Genomic DNA, 15781 nt, shown 5'->3' with positions numbered 1-15781 from the left:
AGAGAGCCCCGAGCCTCACCCCTCCGCCCCCGGCCACCCCCGACCCCCGACCCCCACCCGCCGGGCAGCCCCGAGCTAGGAGGACTTGGGGGCCGGGGGGCCATCCACGCCGGCCCCCAAACCCCTGTAGAGCTAAAGGACACTTCCCCGAGAAAGGGGGCGGGGGAGCCCCCAGGACGTACCCGTAGTGGGGTCGGGGGCGTCCGGAGGGCGGCAGCCCGGGCACGCGGAGCGGCCCGAGGGGCAGGTGAGTCGGCGGCGCCGCCCGGGTCGGGGCGTGCGCGCCAAAGTTCCCCGGCGGCGGCGAGCGCGCCGGACGCTCGGGGATGGGGGGCCACTCGGGGCTGGCTAGAGGGGATAAAAGCGGCGGGGCAGGGGCTCTGCGCCCTTCGGGAGCCCCGGGAGCCCCGGCTCGGGAAGGGGCATGCTTCCGACTTGACCGGCCTGCAAGGGTGGCCCTGCGCGCCCCGTGGTGGGGAGGGCCCGGAGGGAGTCTGACCAAGAAGGCGAGGAGGTGGGGGCAGTGCCAGGACCCGAAAGTCCACGAGGCCCACTGCAGTGCCAGACGGTGGCCTCCCCCTCCCCGACCCCGCCTCCGGGCGGCGAGGTGTCAGCGGAGATGTCACGGGCGGCGATTATTCGCTGGTGCGCGCGGTCGTGCGGCCGCCACTGACGGGGCGGGCGGGTGTTGGGGGGTGGCCGCCGCCTCCGGGGAGACCGCCCAGAGGTGCGCGGTCAGCTCCGCAGCCCGCGCGCCCCGCGCGTCCCTCGCAGCAAAGTTCGGCTCAACTTTGAGGCGGGCCTTGACGCCCAGTCCCTTCCACCTCCCCCTCCAGGTCCTCGGCGGCCGCGGCGAACCAGGCGGCGGCCCGAGCGCAGCCCCGGGGCCCCCCGCACGGCGGCGGCGGCGGCGGGCGGCGACAGCGACAGCGGCGAGGGGACGCAGCGCGCCCGCGTGGGGGCGTCGGCCCGCGCCCGCGAGTGGGCGCCGACGGGGACCCCGCTGGCGGCCCGCGCCGGGCGCTCGCCCTCCTGGAAGCCCCCGAGGGCCCCCGGACCTCGGCCGACTGAACAGAAACTGCTCTCCCATTGATTCGACCGGGCCTGGGCGAGCGGCCGGGTGCGTGTGCCGGAGCGCGTGCGGAAGGCAGAAGGGCAGGAAGTCGGTCTCTGGCAGCCGGGGTGGCGGCACCGCGCAGGGGACGCAGCCTTCCTTATTTATGTGTCTGCCGGCGTTTGCCTTCTTCGCCCGAAGACTTCAGGGAGCGTCTCGGAGCTGCGTTCCTCGCGTGTGAGGCACGGGAAGGGCTGGATGTCTGAACAACATGCTTATCCATTAACCTCCAAACTTTCCTTTTTTTAACCCAAAGAATATCGGTGATTTTTGTTCACTGCTCGCAGAAGAAGAGAGAACCCAGGGCCCTTGAAATGCAGCAAAATCCTTATTTATAAAGTGGCCCCGCTGTAGTGATATGTGAACCCCCTGGACTCAGTGAATCTTCTATCCTATGGATATCGGTCTTGGGATTTGAGACTGAAGAGCTGTGCTACTGTCTGCGCTGGGTCCGGCGGCCTCCATCCTGTCCATGCCCAGCTTCCCCTGGGACTGCTGGTCCTCCCTGGAGATCAGAGTGGTCCTGTGTGCCATGGGCTGCATTCAGAGCATCGGAGGCAAAGCCAGAGTCTTCCGGGAAGGCATCACGGTGATCGATGTGAAGGCCTCTATCGACCCCATCCCCACCAGCATCGATGAGTCCTCCAGCGTGGTGCTCCGCTACCGGACACCCCACTTCCGTGCCTCGGCCCAGGTGGTCATGCCGCCCATCCCCAAGAAGGAGACCTGGATAGTCGGCTGGATTCAGGCGTGCAGCCACATGGAGTTCTACAACCAGTACGGGGAGCAGGGCATGTGAGTACTGCTCAAGAGCAAACCTCGGGGAGGGGCCGCTGGGTGGGGGGCGAAGGGGGAAGGCGGGGGCTAGAGAGGGGTCTCTCCAGGGCCAGAGGGAAGCGTAAGTGCTCTCAGAGTCCTCCTTGGCCAGGCGACCTAGAGGGCTTGCCTGTTGATTCAGATGGGGGTCACAGCTCTAGGACCTTCCCTTCCACTGTCCCTGGCCCCCCCAGGGTTCCCATCTCCCTCCCCACAAGATGCCCAGGAAGCAGAGGGACGCTCCACCGGGCGCCTCTTTGGCAAAGCAGGTGTGCTGTCCCGGGTCACTGGAGGGGCCGGGGCTTGGCCCGGCTCAGGCCTCCGCCAGCCCACGTGGTCGTAGTAGGCACTCAGGGAAGGAGAGACGGGCCTCCACAGCCTCCAGCGTTAGCGTGCAGGGCTCTGTGTTGGGCCTGATCTTGTCCCCCCACATTTTCGGAGGCACAGCAAGACCTGGGGGGATGCTCTGCTCTGCTCAGGATGGAGTTTTGTTGGAGAGGGTTTTAGAAACGCGGTTTGCATCGCAGTGCAGTGTTCTCTGTCTCCGGAGGCAGAAGGCCACTTTCTGTGGACCTCCATCGTCCGTGTGCAGAGGGCTCCAGGGGGCCCTAACAGCTGAGAGGAGCCCACAGGCCTCTTCTCTCCAGCCCGGTCTCTAGAATGTCCCCAGGATAATGTAGCATTTGGTGTGGCCTCTTAGGATCCTGGCAGGTGCCCTGATCTTAGAGATGGTCACCCTGAGTGTGCAAAGAGCAGTGGTAGACAGAGAGGGAAGTGACTTAACTTGAAGGGGTGCCTAAGACAGGGCGATGACAATAGCTGTTTCTGAGCGCGAGGAGGCTTCTGAAGGCAGGCAGCCCCCAACTAGACCCTGGGAGTGGGCATGGATGCTCGCCCACAGCGTCTCTCTCAGGATCCACCCCTGCACCACACCTCCCCCGTCCTGTAGCAGACTTGCCCTCGGACTTGGAACTGATTTAAGAACCCCCGGGGCCACCTAAAATTAGAGAGGATGGAGGGGGACAGCAAATCCTGTGGCTTCTCCACCTGTGACTCTGATGTTACAAGGCAACAGGAGGGTCATGAAAAACTGAAAACTAGGTGTAACCGTGGCCACCCCGAGAGGCACGCGGGCCGTATCTGGACACTCCTCGGCTCTCCTCTGTCTACCTGACAGCTATGCTCCAGGTCTGACTCTCCAAGTGGTTATTAAATCAGGCGGGGTTTTGGGGCGGGGGGCGGGTGGGAGATGGTACTGACTTTCCATCCCAAGAAGGGAAATATGCTTCTTAGTTACTTGGTGTGGACCTTCCCTAAGAAGTCTTAAGCCCAAATATTCTCAGGCTTTGCAGGGCATCTGGGACAACTGGCAAGACACAAAGGTTTTTCTAGGCTTTTAGGCTAAGCTTGTTTTCTTCCTGAGAAAGAATAGGGAAGTCAGAGGGTCCTTCTGAACTTGGAAAGTTCCGTCCTCCTCCTGTGAGCGCCAGGAAGAGGAAAGTTGGGGAGGGTTAAAGGGACTGAGTTTTGCTATGTGGTGGGGAGGGAGCAGGCCTGGCCTGGAGCCTCGGTTTCCCCACCTGTGAGTCAAGGCCTTGGGCTACCTGGAGCATGGATGTGGCTCCAGGTCCGTTCGGGCACTACGGCTGGAGGCAGGCCTGCATCGGGAGACCTGAGCTGACCTTTCTCTGTCTGTGCCAGTCCTTGGTTCCTGGTTAGAGGAACCCAGTGCACACCTAGACTGCAGTCAAGCAGACCTGGGCGCCAGTCCAGGCTCTGTCAGTTTCCAGGGTGTGACCTTAGCCACTCTGACCCTCGGTTTCCTCGTCTGCAAATCCAGGCCAGTCATAGGCCTTGCAGCATGGGCTTATTGAATTACGGGAGATGACATTGGTCAAGCTGTCGGCCCTGCGCCAAGCCCACAGTAAATACTTACTGCAGGTGACTGTTGTCTGTAATGCTGTTGTTACTGTAATGATCCTCCTGTCAGACAGGGAGTGGGTGATAGGACCTGTAAAAAGAATCTGGCTGAATTCAGACAGATGTAAATTACTCCTTGTGCTGAATTTTCTCCCTGGCCCAGGTCTTCCTCTTTCACACAGAGCCTATTCCCTGACTTAAGAATTGAACAGTTAACAGTGTAAGTCATGCGTGATTTTTCAAGTGGTTGAAGGCCGTTTTCCGTGTTCTGTATGTGTTTCCTTTTGTTCTTGCCCCTTCTTGGAACCCGCCTCAGCGCACGGACCCCTGTGTCCCATGGACCTCCTTCTCCAGGGTCCACTGAGGTCCCAGTGGAGATGGGACCAGCCCCAGAGAAAGAGCAGAGTTGGAGGCTCCCTGGAGGGGCAGGATGGACTGGGCATTAATGAGTTCAGTCTCTGGGGTCAGGATGACCCCAGTGCTGGCTCTGGGGCCTCGGCAAGTTGCCTCTTGGAGGTTAGGCTTTGCCATCTGTGGATGGGGACTTAGAAGTGCCTGTAGGCTGCTGGGAGGATTCGAGAAGAAGACAGCTGTAGGTGACTGCCCTGTGGCTGAAATGCACAGTTGGAAACTGCTTGATTATTAATCAACAAAACTGCATTAAGAAACTGAATTATCAAGTAGCATGGTTCCTCTGGCCGGTGGGGAGGCTCTGGCCTTCAGAAAAAGCCTGGACAGCTATGCCTGCTTGAATGCCAATGGAAGCATATATGTTTTTTTTTTGCTACACAGCATATGGGATCTTCGTTCCCCAACCAGGGAATGAACCCACGTCCCTTATATTGGAAGCTCAGGGTCTTAACCACTGGACTGCCAGGGAAGTCCCAGATGGAAGCATTTTGATGGGATGAAAAGACTTCCCTATCCCAAACCTCTCGTGATAACGAGGCTTCTTCACTTTTTTAAGCCCCGTGATGTGAAGGGAAGTCAAGGGTGGTGAGAGGTGGGGTGACCGGTGGCCTCAGGCTGCCCGGAGCTGTCCCTTAACTTTGCTGGGACTGGGGCTGTCCTGTGCATTGCAGGAGATTGAGCAGGGTCCCTGGTCTCTACCCACTCGACGCCAGTAGCCTCCCTCCCCCAATCCTAACAGCCAAAAATGTCTCCAGACACTGCCTGATGTCCCCAGGAGGGGTAAAAAGTCACCCCTGATTGAGAACTGCTGGGCTAGAATCCAGGCAATTTGAAGCCTTAAAATGAAGCCCCCCCGCCCCCCGCCGGGCTTTAAAGGCCCAGGGAGCAGATGGCCAGGTGGCAAAGGTTCGGTTAGGGTTTCTGTTCTTGTATTAAAAATATTAATTCCAAATACTTAACCAAAACCTGTAATAGCCCCAAACATTATCCCTGCTTGAAATTAATCTATAATCCAGGAGAATCCTTTTGAATGACATTGTGGGTTGGAAATGTTTGCAGTGGAACAATGCCACACTCCAAACCCCAGTAATGCCCCAGCTTAAAGACGAGAGCTAGAAAATGGTGAGTTTCTTGTGCCAGCTTGAAAGGATTCTATATCGTTTGGGGTTCAGCCCACATTGCTTTAAAGGCTACCCCCCCCAAAAAAAAACTGTTGGAGACGCCTGCCTCCACAGTCCCGTCCTCCGCAATCCTCAGCCGCCACCTGTCAGCTGGCACAATCTTCCAAGTGACAAGTCCCAATTTCTCCCTTGTGTGTGGGACGCTTCACGTTATCCCTAATTTGCCCTCCCGCTGGAGCCCCCAGGGAATCTGGCCCACGGCCAAAGTCAAAGTCAAGGCCGGCTCTGGCTCTAGGTTTTGCCAAAGGGCAGGCTTGGGGTGAGGGGAGGAGAACAGCTCAAGACGTGGGGGTCTGTCTGGATTGACAGTGCCACCTGCCCATGCCCTTGTCCAGCAGGACGTGGCCCCCCAGCTCCACCATCCACAGGTACAGCAAGCTTGGGCCAGGTTCCCAGCCTTTATGAGCCTCACTGTTCCCATCTGTGAAATAGGGTTGTTGAGGGACTAAATGAGATAGTGCCTGATGAGGACTCAGCACAGTGCCTGTGTATACGAAACACTGGTTGCATAGTTGCTATTCCTACCATAACCAGCATTCATTCATCATCAGTTACACAGCGCTCGGCCAGGAATCAGCACCAAGTGCTGGGTTAGAGTCGTTGCTCTTCTTCTTTTGGGTTGGGTTTCCCATACCCGCCTAGAGCAGGGGAGTCTCTGGCGACGAGACCTCTCAGGGTTTTTGCAGCCGGACCTGCGATGACTTGAGCTGTCACAGGATGGTGAGGCCAGTGGGAAAGGGCTGGGCAGGGGTGGAGGGGCTTCTGCCTGGCTCCCCGGTCTCTCTCTGGCCTCCCAGGGACTCCAAGAGGTCCTCACTGATGCTGAGGCTGGGGCCGCTGAGACCCGAGGCCACTTGTCTGAGAAGGCTTGCTCTGCTCCAGCAGGTCTGGGGCTGGGTCAGGAGGCATGGCCTGGTAACCACGTGGCGTCTTCCTGCGGCCCGGGCCTGCCCAGGGGGCCGGGCAGAACAATTGGGGACGGTACTTCCTCTCTGCAGCCGGAAGGCGGCCTCCCCCATCTGTGGGGCCCTGGTGGAGGCCGGAGAGGGAAGTCCTCGTTTCCAGGCTTTGGGGTGGGAGGAAGTTGGGGGCAGGGGTACTGCCCGGCCCCAAAAGAACTGCCCTGGACTGGCCCCTGCCTGGCGATCGTGCCCACCCTCGCCTTCTGAGGGCGGAAAAGAGAAGCTGGCATCTCCCGGGCCATGCGGGGAGACACCGGCTGCCGCCATGATCAGGGGAGTGGCAAATGAAACGGGGAGATGCCTTTTTCTTTTTTCCGCTGATAGGATCTGGGTTAGAAATGGAAAGGGTCAGTAATGCCTGGTGCGGGAGGTACAATGTGGGCAGCTTCTGGAAGATGAGCTTTCTGAGTTACAAGTACATGGGACCTTCAGCTCTGGCACTGTCATTCGGGTTTTTCATGGTGTGGAAATGCCTGAACGAACTTTTTGGCCAACCCAGTAGTTCTGGCGTCTGTCTTAACAGAAACTGAGCCCCTGGCCTGGTGCCTGGCAGGTAGTAAGCACATAAAAAAGTCTACTGAACAAATGAGTCAACGAATACATGAATGGAAGGAGCAGGGCAGAATGGACGTGTTTGCGGGCAGAAACTCCAGCCCCGGCCATCATGGCAAAGAGCCACGAACACCCCCAGTGTCCTGTCTCCAGGGCCGAGTATGGCGAGGCTGCTACATAGGACGAGGAGGGGCTCAAATTAAGATTCTGTCACTAAAAACTGAACATATACTGGGTATGTGCAGGGAGAAAGCTTCAGAAGGATGTTCACCAGAGTGGGGTGTGGTGAGTAACCTCAGCGAGGAAGGGGGAGGCCCGGAAGGCAGGACTCGCGTTTCTCACTTTAGGTACTTCTCTATGGCTTGCTTTTTAAAAACAAAACAAAAGCACAGCTTTTGAAACTGAAAACTAAAACAGGTGCTGTCGGGCCCTTTCTGCCACGTGGCAGGCCCTGGGACTGTGGCCTGGGCAAGAGGGAGCGGTGAGGTGGGAGGAAACAGAGGCCACAGGAGGGTCACACCTTTGGCCTCTGGGCACCTCTGGTTTCCTTCCCTGTCTACCCACAGGCCTTTGAGCAGAGCCAACTTCGGGCTGGTGGCTGGGCCTGGGGCCCTGAGTCATAGGGTGACTCTCCCCAGCCTCTGTGGGCACCCTTTGGCACAGCCTCAACCCCTTCTCTGGCCTGCAGGGAAGGCCTTTTGTAACCCCTTCAGACTCACTCTCCGTCAGTCACACTGCTCGGAGCGTCTGCACGCTGCAGACTGTGTGTGCACGCATGCAGGCATGCACCTGGGGGCCCTCAGCTTCGCCTGCATCTGACTTTTAGGGCCGTGGGGAGGGGGGTCACAGCAGATTTAAAGGGGTTGGAGGAAGGAAGCGTGCCGTCCGTTTTGTGTTTTTAAAGACCACTTGTGTTTCAGGGAGGAGAGCTTGGCCGAGGGCAGGAGGAGACCTGGGAGAGGTGAAGGGTCGTGGCCAGGGACGAGGCGGGAGGGTGCGGGAGGCAGTCTGGAGGTGAGAAAGGGGGAGTCAGGGATGGAATAGGGCATCCAGAGGGTGCAGGGCCCCCGACATCGCCGATGACCGGGTCGCCATGGTGGGGTGGCCAGCGCCCGTGGGGGGGTCCCTGCAGATGTTTGTTGAGTGGCTTTGGATGGCGCTGCAGAAGGAGTGGGGTTTGAGGGGAACTCAGGAGTCTGGCTCAGATGTGCTGCCAATGGGCCCCAGAAAGCATCTGCGGTCCGGCTGGAAGCATGGACTTGCCTGCCGTCCTCTGCTTTCCCACACCTCCGGAATGAGGGTAGGAGAGTGACGGGAAGCGGGCCAGTTTCCTGGGCGTGGGCACGGTGGGGTCCTGTGCTCTGAAGGGCCCCTGGCCTGGTGCCAGGCTCCACGGTCACCACGTGGCAGTTCTTAACTTTTGAACAACTTTTTCACTTCGCGCTGGTGCCACACTTCCTGTGGCCACTGTCGCCCTGAAGACCAGTGCAGGCCGGCGAGCAAAGGGGAGAGGACACGGGGGAGACCATGTCCCCTGCTCCCCTGTGGGGGGCCTGATAGGACTGCCCTGGGGTCTGGACAGGAGGTGCTGGGGCAGAAATGGGCGGTTACTTGTGTTCACAAATCCCCCTCCTCTACCTAGATCTGGTGGTGCCTGGGCATCTGTGTGGACCCGAGAGCCTTGCCCAGACCTTTCAGTGACATCTATAGCTGTACTGTCTTCAACTTGCAAACTAGAAGGCTTAGGGTGTGCAGGGAGCGGAAAATCGAGGGTCTGCCTTGAAGCCCGATGTCCCTGCAGAAAACAGGAAGTCTTTGAGGCAGGAACTGTATGGAATTATTCCTTTCAGAGCCCAGATAATCTGGAAACATAAATGAGGTCAGAAGGCCTCAGGTCACATCGGGGCTGGCAAATCCATTAGTGTGAGAGGCACGGCTCCCAAAGATGTTCTCCGGGAGTTTCCACATTTTGCTGTTTATCGCATACCAGGTGGTACGTGTCGACAGGTTTAATCATCACAGAAACCTGGAAGGTGGGTGTGATTACCACGGTGGACCAGTGTGGAGCTGACATCTGTGACTTGACCAGAGCTTGTAGCCAGGGGGATACTGGCCCCGGGTTGGCCCGCATCCGTCAGCTACTGTGCCCTTACCCACGCCCCCTCGTACCGCCTCGACTCAGAGACTGGACCAAGGGGACCGCAGCTATCTCAGCTGGCCTGTGATGATGTGAAAACAGACGCCCTTGGCCCTGGTTCTGAGTAATACGCCACGTGAAACAGGGCTGTCTGCTCGCTCACGGGGACCGTCACCATCTATGACTGAGCCAGCGCCTGGGCATTTGTGGGGGCTGGTAGGGGAAAGGGAACCTGAAGCTTTGGGGTCAGAGGCTGAGACACAGAGTGCGGGGGCCATGCAGGTACCAAGCCCCACTCCCCCAAACAAGCCAGCTCTTAGGAAGTGAAAGGGGGCCTTTGGCAAGATGGCTTTCTGCCTTAAAAAAAAAACCAAAAACAATTTTTAAGAGTGAAACACCGTGAGAAGGTAGAGTGGGTGCCTTCCAGGAGGCTGGAGGCAGGTGGGACACAGGCTTCTGAGAAATTCAGGACAGGGACCCTGACCCCCTTCTCTGGTCCATGGCAGCCATCCCCTGGGACAGCTGAGTCTCCAGGTTCACAACTGTGACCTCCTCCCTTGGAGTCTGATGAGCTCAGGGCCCCAGGCTGGAGATGGCCTACGAGACAGGTGTTACACTAATTTGTGACCTTTTTAATGAAGCAAACAGAAAAATTAGCAAAATCACATTCCTAATTTTCCCTCCAGTAGTGACCACATTTACTAACTGCTAACATTAAATGATGCATCTCAGGAATGCATTTTTAATTATGATTAAGTTATACAATGGCACCCCACTCCAGTACTCTTGCCTGGAAAATCCCATGGACGGAGGAGCCTGGTAGGCTGTAGTCCATGGGGTTGCTAAGAGTCGGACACGACTGAGCGACTTCACTTTCACTTTTCACTTTCCTGCATTGGAGAAGGAAATGGCAACCCACTCCATTGTTTTTGTCTGGAGAATCCCAAGGACGGCAGAGTCTGGTGGGCTGCCGTCTATGGGGTCACACAGAGTCGGACACGACTGAAGCGACTTAGCAGCAGCAGCAGCAGCATACATGGGCTTCCCTGGTGGGTCAGTGGTAAAGAATCTGCCTCACCTGGGGCAGAGCCCCAGCTTTGATCCCTGTGGGAAGGTCCCCTGGAGGAGAAAATGGCAACCCACTCCAGTATTCTTGCCTGGAAATTCCCATGGACAGAGGAGCCTGACGGGCTGCAGTCCATGGGATCACAAAGAATCAGACACGACCGAGTGTCTAAACAAAACAAAGATATACATAAAATTTATCATCTGAACCATTTTTAAGTTCAAGGGTATTAAAAACATCCACACTGTTGTGCATCTATTTCCAGAAATTGTTCATCTTCCCCAACTGAGATTGCACCCATGGGACCCTGGCTGCCCGTGCCCCTCCCTCAGCCCCCGGCAACCACATCCTGCTTTCTGTCTCTATGAGTCTGAGTCCTCAAGGGGCCTCATATATGTGGAATCATATAGTGTTTGTCCTTTCGTCTGACTTGTTTCACTTCACATAATGTTTTCAGGGTTCATCCATGTTGTAGCGTGTGTCAGAATTTCCTTTTTAAGGGTGAATAATATTCCATTGTAATGGACAGACCACTTTATCCATCGTCCAGTGATGGACACTTGAGTTGCTTCCACATTTGGGCTATTGTGAACAGTGTTGCCGTGAATAAAAATGCATTTTGTAATATATATTCTGGAGAGAACTGCTAGTGTACACAGGTATGCAGAATTCTGGGGGCAAAGCATCCCGAGCTTTGGTGTGGCAGGTGCCTAGGTCTCACTGCTTAGCGGAATTATCTGAGGAAAAAGACCCCACCCACAGCTTTCCTTAATTTATCTGCCTAGAGGGGTGGAGGTGATTGTTGATGAGTCTCTCGGGGTGGGTTCCCTGGATGCTGCTGTCCAGCCACACGTGTCCTCAGAGTGACTTGGGACAGGCCAGTGTCCTCTTCTGTCTGAGAGCTATTATTATAGCAATAGCCATGGCGGCAGGAGCCAGCAGACACCAGTCACTGGCCTTTGTCCTGTGCCCTGCCCTGGGCTGGCACGTTCCTGCCTGAATCCTTCCGTGACCCCAGGTGGGACAAGGTGATGAGTCTGGGGCCCAGGGGGTATAGGGACTTTGCTCAGGGTGTCAGACCAGTGAGAGGGTGGCTGAGACTTTGAGCAAGTCTAGTAAGTTTCCTGAGTCTGAACTCCACAGACAGCTCAGCCACCTTCTTCCACCCCCAAGACTGAGCCCCCGGCACCTGCAGCAAGGCCAGGAGGCACTGACTGTATAGCTGGCCCGGAGGCAGGGACTGAGTGTGGTGTTTTGAGATGAGCTGGTTAGGTTTTCTTGGTTCTGCTGCTCCAAAGACGGGCTGACTGGGTGGGTGGGAGCAATTCAGGCCATACTGTGCTTCTTCTTCTAGGCTGGCATGAGCAGAAAGAAGGGGGTACTACCTATGATGCTGGCCATGCTGGGCAGGGGTCCAGGGAGCCCAGACCCACACGTGGTGGAGCAGACGTGGAGGGGAGGGGACAGAGTCTGAGCGAGGGCTCTGGGCACTGGTTCCTGTGTCTCTGGCCCGGGTGCTAACACCGAAGCTCAGGGAGTGCAGGCATTTGACCTAGGTCACGTGCTGGTCAGTGGAGGGACTGGAATCACTCTTAGAAGTACCGACCTCACGGCCACTGGGCCCTGCAGCTTCCTGTCAGCCCCTAAAGCAAGAGAAAGAAACTCCCTGCACCCTGCACTCCATGCAGGGTGCCCTGATGTGCTGTGTCCAGGAAAGCCCCCTCGACCCCCAGCCTCTCGCAGTCAGCGGCCTCTGCCCTCACTGAAATCACAGGGCTGCATGCAGCTGATCCACCAGCCACCAGGACCTGGGGTGGGGGGCACAGTGCATGTCAGGGTTCCCCATTACTGTGAGCTGCCCCCAGCCCCCACCCCGGGACACATCCCCTTGAGGCTAGGAGCAGCCAGGGCTTCCCAAAGTCCAGCCTGTGTCTAGAGTGGTTTCTGTGGGGGGAGACCAATCTGAGATGATGCAAGAGAATAGGATGTGGCTTTTGGGGGGGGGTGCCAGGTCTAGGGGAGCCCCGATTCCCCAACCTGATGCTGGGTTGTCTGTTTCCTGTCGGCCCACCCCTCTCAACCAGCTGCTGCACAACACCCCCCCCCCGCCCCCCGCCCCCCGCCCCGCCGCCTGCCAAGAGGTGAGCAGCCAGGACAAAGGGAAGCAGACCAGCCTGTGGTTGGCTGGCTGGCCGGTGATGTAAACTGCCTTCCCATCCTCAGGTCCAGCTGGGAGCTCCCAGACCTCCAGGAAGGCAAGATTGAGGCCATCAGCGACTCGGACGGGGTGAACTACCCGTGGTACGGCAACACCACAGAGACCTGCACCATCGTGGGCCCCACCAAGAGAAACTCCAAGTTCATCATTAGCATGAACGATAACTTCTACCCCAGCGTCACGTGGGCCGTGCCCGTCAGCGAGAGCAACGTGGCCAAACTGACCAACATCTACCGGGACCAGAGCTTCATCACGTGGCTGGTGGCCACCAACACCTCGACCAACGACATGGTCATCCTGCAGACCCTGCACTGGCGCATGCAGCTGAGCATCGAGGTGGACCCCGCCCGGCCCCTGGGCCAGCGCGCCCGGCTCCGGGAGCCCATCGCCCAGGACCAGCCCAAAATCCTGAGCAAGAACGAGCCCATCCCGCCCAGCGCCCTGGTCAAGCCCAACGCCAACGACGCTCAGGTCCTCATGTGGCGGCCCAAGTTTGGGCCGCCGCTGGTGGTGATCCCGCCCAAGCACCGGTAGCGGCTGGGGGCGCCCGCGGGGCGACACCCGGATGAGGACACCGCTCAAGCGACCCCCCACACGGACTCTGTGGTCATTCAGCGAAATACAACCTTTCTACCTTCTCCGGCGGGGCGGATCTCACTGTGCGAATGCCCCTGGGATGGCCCCTCCCCACCCCGCCCCGCCCCCGCCCTTCTGGAACCTGCTTTCCTGGGGGAGGGGGGAGACCCAGGCGGGACCGACCCCCCAACATGCACCCTCAGTGTCACCCTGGGTCTCCTTTCCTCTCCTCGCAAGTTCATTCATTTGCAACAGACACCCTGAAACAACTGCTTTTTCTGTTCTTTTTTTTTTTTTTAAATCCCTCTTTACGAGGTTCAGGGTCTGAGGAGGAGCTGGTGATGAGCCTGGTGGGTGCGGTGGGCCCCTCCAGGGGAAAGATTCCCCCCTCCCGCCCCCACCCTATCCTCCTTCACGCGGCCTTATGTAGACTTGCTTTGCCAAACTTTTGCCTTAAGCTGATTTTAAAGGAAAAAAAAAAAAAACAAACCCGGAACAAAGAAAGCAGGATCTCTTTTCTATTGGACTTTGCATCTTCTGCCAGAGGTGCGGGAGAAGGGGATGGGGAAAGGGAGAGCCCCAAGCCCCTCCTCCTGGGTATTGCCCAGGTGGTCGGGGGTGCCGAGATAGATCTGAGACCAGCTGCCCATTCTTTCATTTTAGCTGAGCCGAAACCACAGACCGATTCTGCCCCCAAAGTCCCTTCTCTCTGCCCCAGATAGAACCCCATCCCCGACCCCCTGCCTGCACAGAGGGCTCTGAGCTCTGAGCCGGGGGCGTCTCACCTCTCTCCTCTGCAGCCAGAACTTGGCCTTGGGTGGGGCTAGGAGGAGAGAGGGCGGGTCCTGTGAGTTGCAGGTAAGAACTTGGGGAATTTCCAGCACCTTGGTCCTTGGATGGGTCTGTTGGCACATCTCAGCTTTTCTGTTTCCATCCACACTGGTCCCCAACGCCTTGAGGGGGCCAGCCACCCTACCCAGCTGTAGTTCAGAGATAAGAGGGCCTGCACCTTCCTGCAGCATCTTCTCAGGGGACGCCTCTACCAGGTACTCTGGGGGAGGGCTGCAGACAGGCTCTGGGCACTGCAGTGCTGGAGGTGGGGGCACCCACAGATGGGCATTCCTGGGTCTGGGAAGGCAGAAGGCAGACACCCCACCGCCCCTGCTGCCTGTCCACACAGAAGGGAACGAGGGCCCCCGTAGCTGCGGGATCGAAGTGGGCCTGGGCACTCTGGAGCCCCAGGACCTGGTCCTGAGTGACGCCAAGCTTTTTTTTTAGCAACATCTGCTGCTTGTAGGAGCTGAGGGGACACCCAGCTGAAGCCCTCTTCCTCCAAGCTTGCCAGACCCACAGCAACGTCACCTGGGTCCCTCATTCTAATGGATCGTAATCAAGCACAGAAAACTGTCAGATGAGGGAAATGAGGCATTTCTGCTACAGATGAGCCACTTGGAGGAGCCCCAGTGACTGTGGGAGGGCATGGGTCACTGAGTCCTCCTCCTGCTCCTTTATCCGTGGGATACTGCGTTTATTCAAGGGGTGCTTTACTGTCCAGCCATCTCCCGAGCCCGCTGCCAATGGGAGGTGAGCAGCTCTCCTGGAACCACTGGACGGGGGAGAACTTGGTGTGGCTGGCGGCCCACCTGGTGCTTGGGGACCCCTGTCAGGCCCCGGGGTTGGGGGGTGGTGGGGGGAAACAACCAGCTTCCCTTGGTGTGTTTGGAGGGAGGCCTGCCACCCAGAGAAGCCACAGCCTCCAGCGAGGGGGATACGAGGCCCCCTGCTCTGGGGACAAGTTGTGGAGGCGCCGGGGTGGCGAAGTCCGGCTGCCAGGGACGGGACCTGGCCTCTAGGTGGCTAGGCCCTTCTCTGCACTCAGGTCTTTCTTGCACTAAAAAGGAGAGAGGGCTCTGGGCGAGGGGTCAGGAACCACAGCGCTGCTTCTCGGCTGGGCCCTCGCTGAGGAGTTCTGACTGGGGGAGGGGTGGTCTGAGCTGCTGGGGGCAGAGTCTCCCAGGCCCACTCCCCCTGAGAGGGAGCAGGGCCCTCTCGGAGGCCATCACTGCTCTGGCTGCCTCCACCCCGCCTCCATGCCTACCGCAAGCCTGGGCTCCCAGTCAGCTTGCTGCCTGGCTCACCCCCAACCCGCATCTGCTACCCCTCGCCCCTTTCTCTCTACCCCTCCTGGCCTTTCTAAAGACAGGGCTGGGAAGACCCTGGGGAGGCTGGAGGTCTGGCTAAGGATGCTTAGCTTAGCCTGGCCTGGTCCCTCAGCCTCTCGGGTCAGGAGCACAGACCCAGGCTTCTCAGCTGGGCTCCCCGCCCCAATCCCTCCGGTGTCCCCACTCCCCGGCGTGGACACACTCCTTCAGCAATAAGGGCCGTCCGCGGTCTGGAGAGTACTGTGAAAGCAAAGCAGTGCACTTACCAGGAGGCACAAGACTCTCGAAAACAAAAATGTACCGTGAACCTTTTTAAAACAACAGCAACAAATACTCACAAAGAGAAATAAAATGGAATTTTAAAGCAGGCCTGGCTAGGATCTGGATGTTTCTGAAGCGGTGGGTTCACTGGCAAGGGGGCGGGATGGTGTTGATGGCTCTGTATTTCCAGCCTCGGGCGTGAATGTATTTGGGGGTGAGTATATGGCTGGAGCCTGGGGGTTCTGGTGCTAAGGGCCTGGGACAAGAACCCAGGAGGAGGCAGGTCACTTTGCCAACGCATCTTCTGCGGTCCACAGCCCGGGGACATTGGTTCCTCACCCACAGCGCCCCCGGCTTGGGGCAAGAGATGGATATGGAGCTAGGACTTGGGGGCAGCTTGGTTTT

At 58.2% G+C, this 15781-nt stretch overlaps 1 protein-coding gene across 1 annotated transcript; it reads left to right on the top strand.

Annotated features, from left to right (window-relative positions):
* The first annotated feature begins 996 nt into the window (after positions 1-996).
* On the top strand, positions 997-13259 carry FAM78A (family with sequence similarity 78 member A). The gene is made up of 2 exons (XM_052647803.1): positions 997-1909; positions 12383-13259. Exons 1-2 carry the CDS (start codon positions 1587-1589, stop codon positions 12909-12911), a joined length of 852 nt encoding a protein of 283 aa, XP_052503763.1. The 5' UTR covers positions 997-1586; the 3' UTR covers positions 12912-13259.
* The last annotated feature ends 2522 nt before the right edge of the window (positions 13260-15781 follow it).

The sequence above is a fragment of the Budorcas taxicolor genome, chromosome 11, assembly GCF_023091745.1.
Source record: "Budorcas taxicolor isolate Tak-1 chromosome 11, Takin1.1, whole genome shotgun sequence".
NCBI lineage: Eukaryota > Metazoa > Chordata > Mammalia > Artiodactyla > Bovidae > Budorcas > Budorcas taxicolor.
This window is presented reverse-complemented; position numbering and strand designations above follow the sequence as displayed.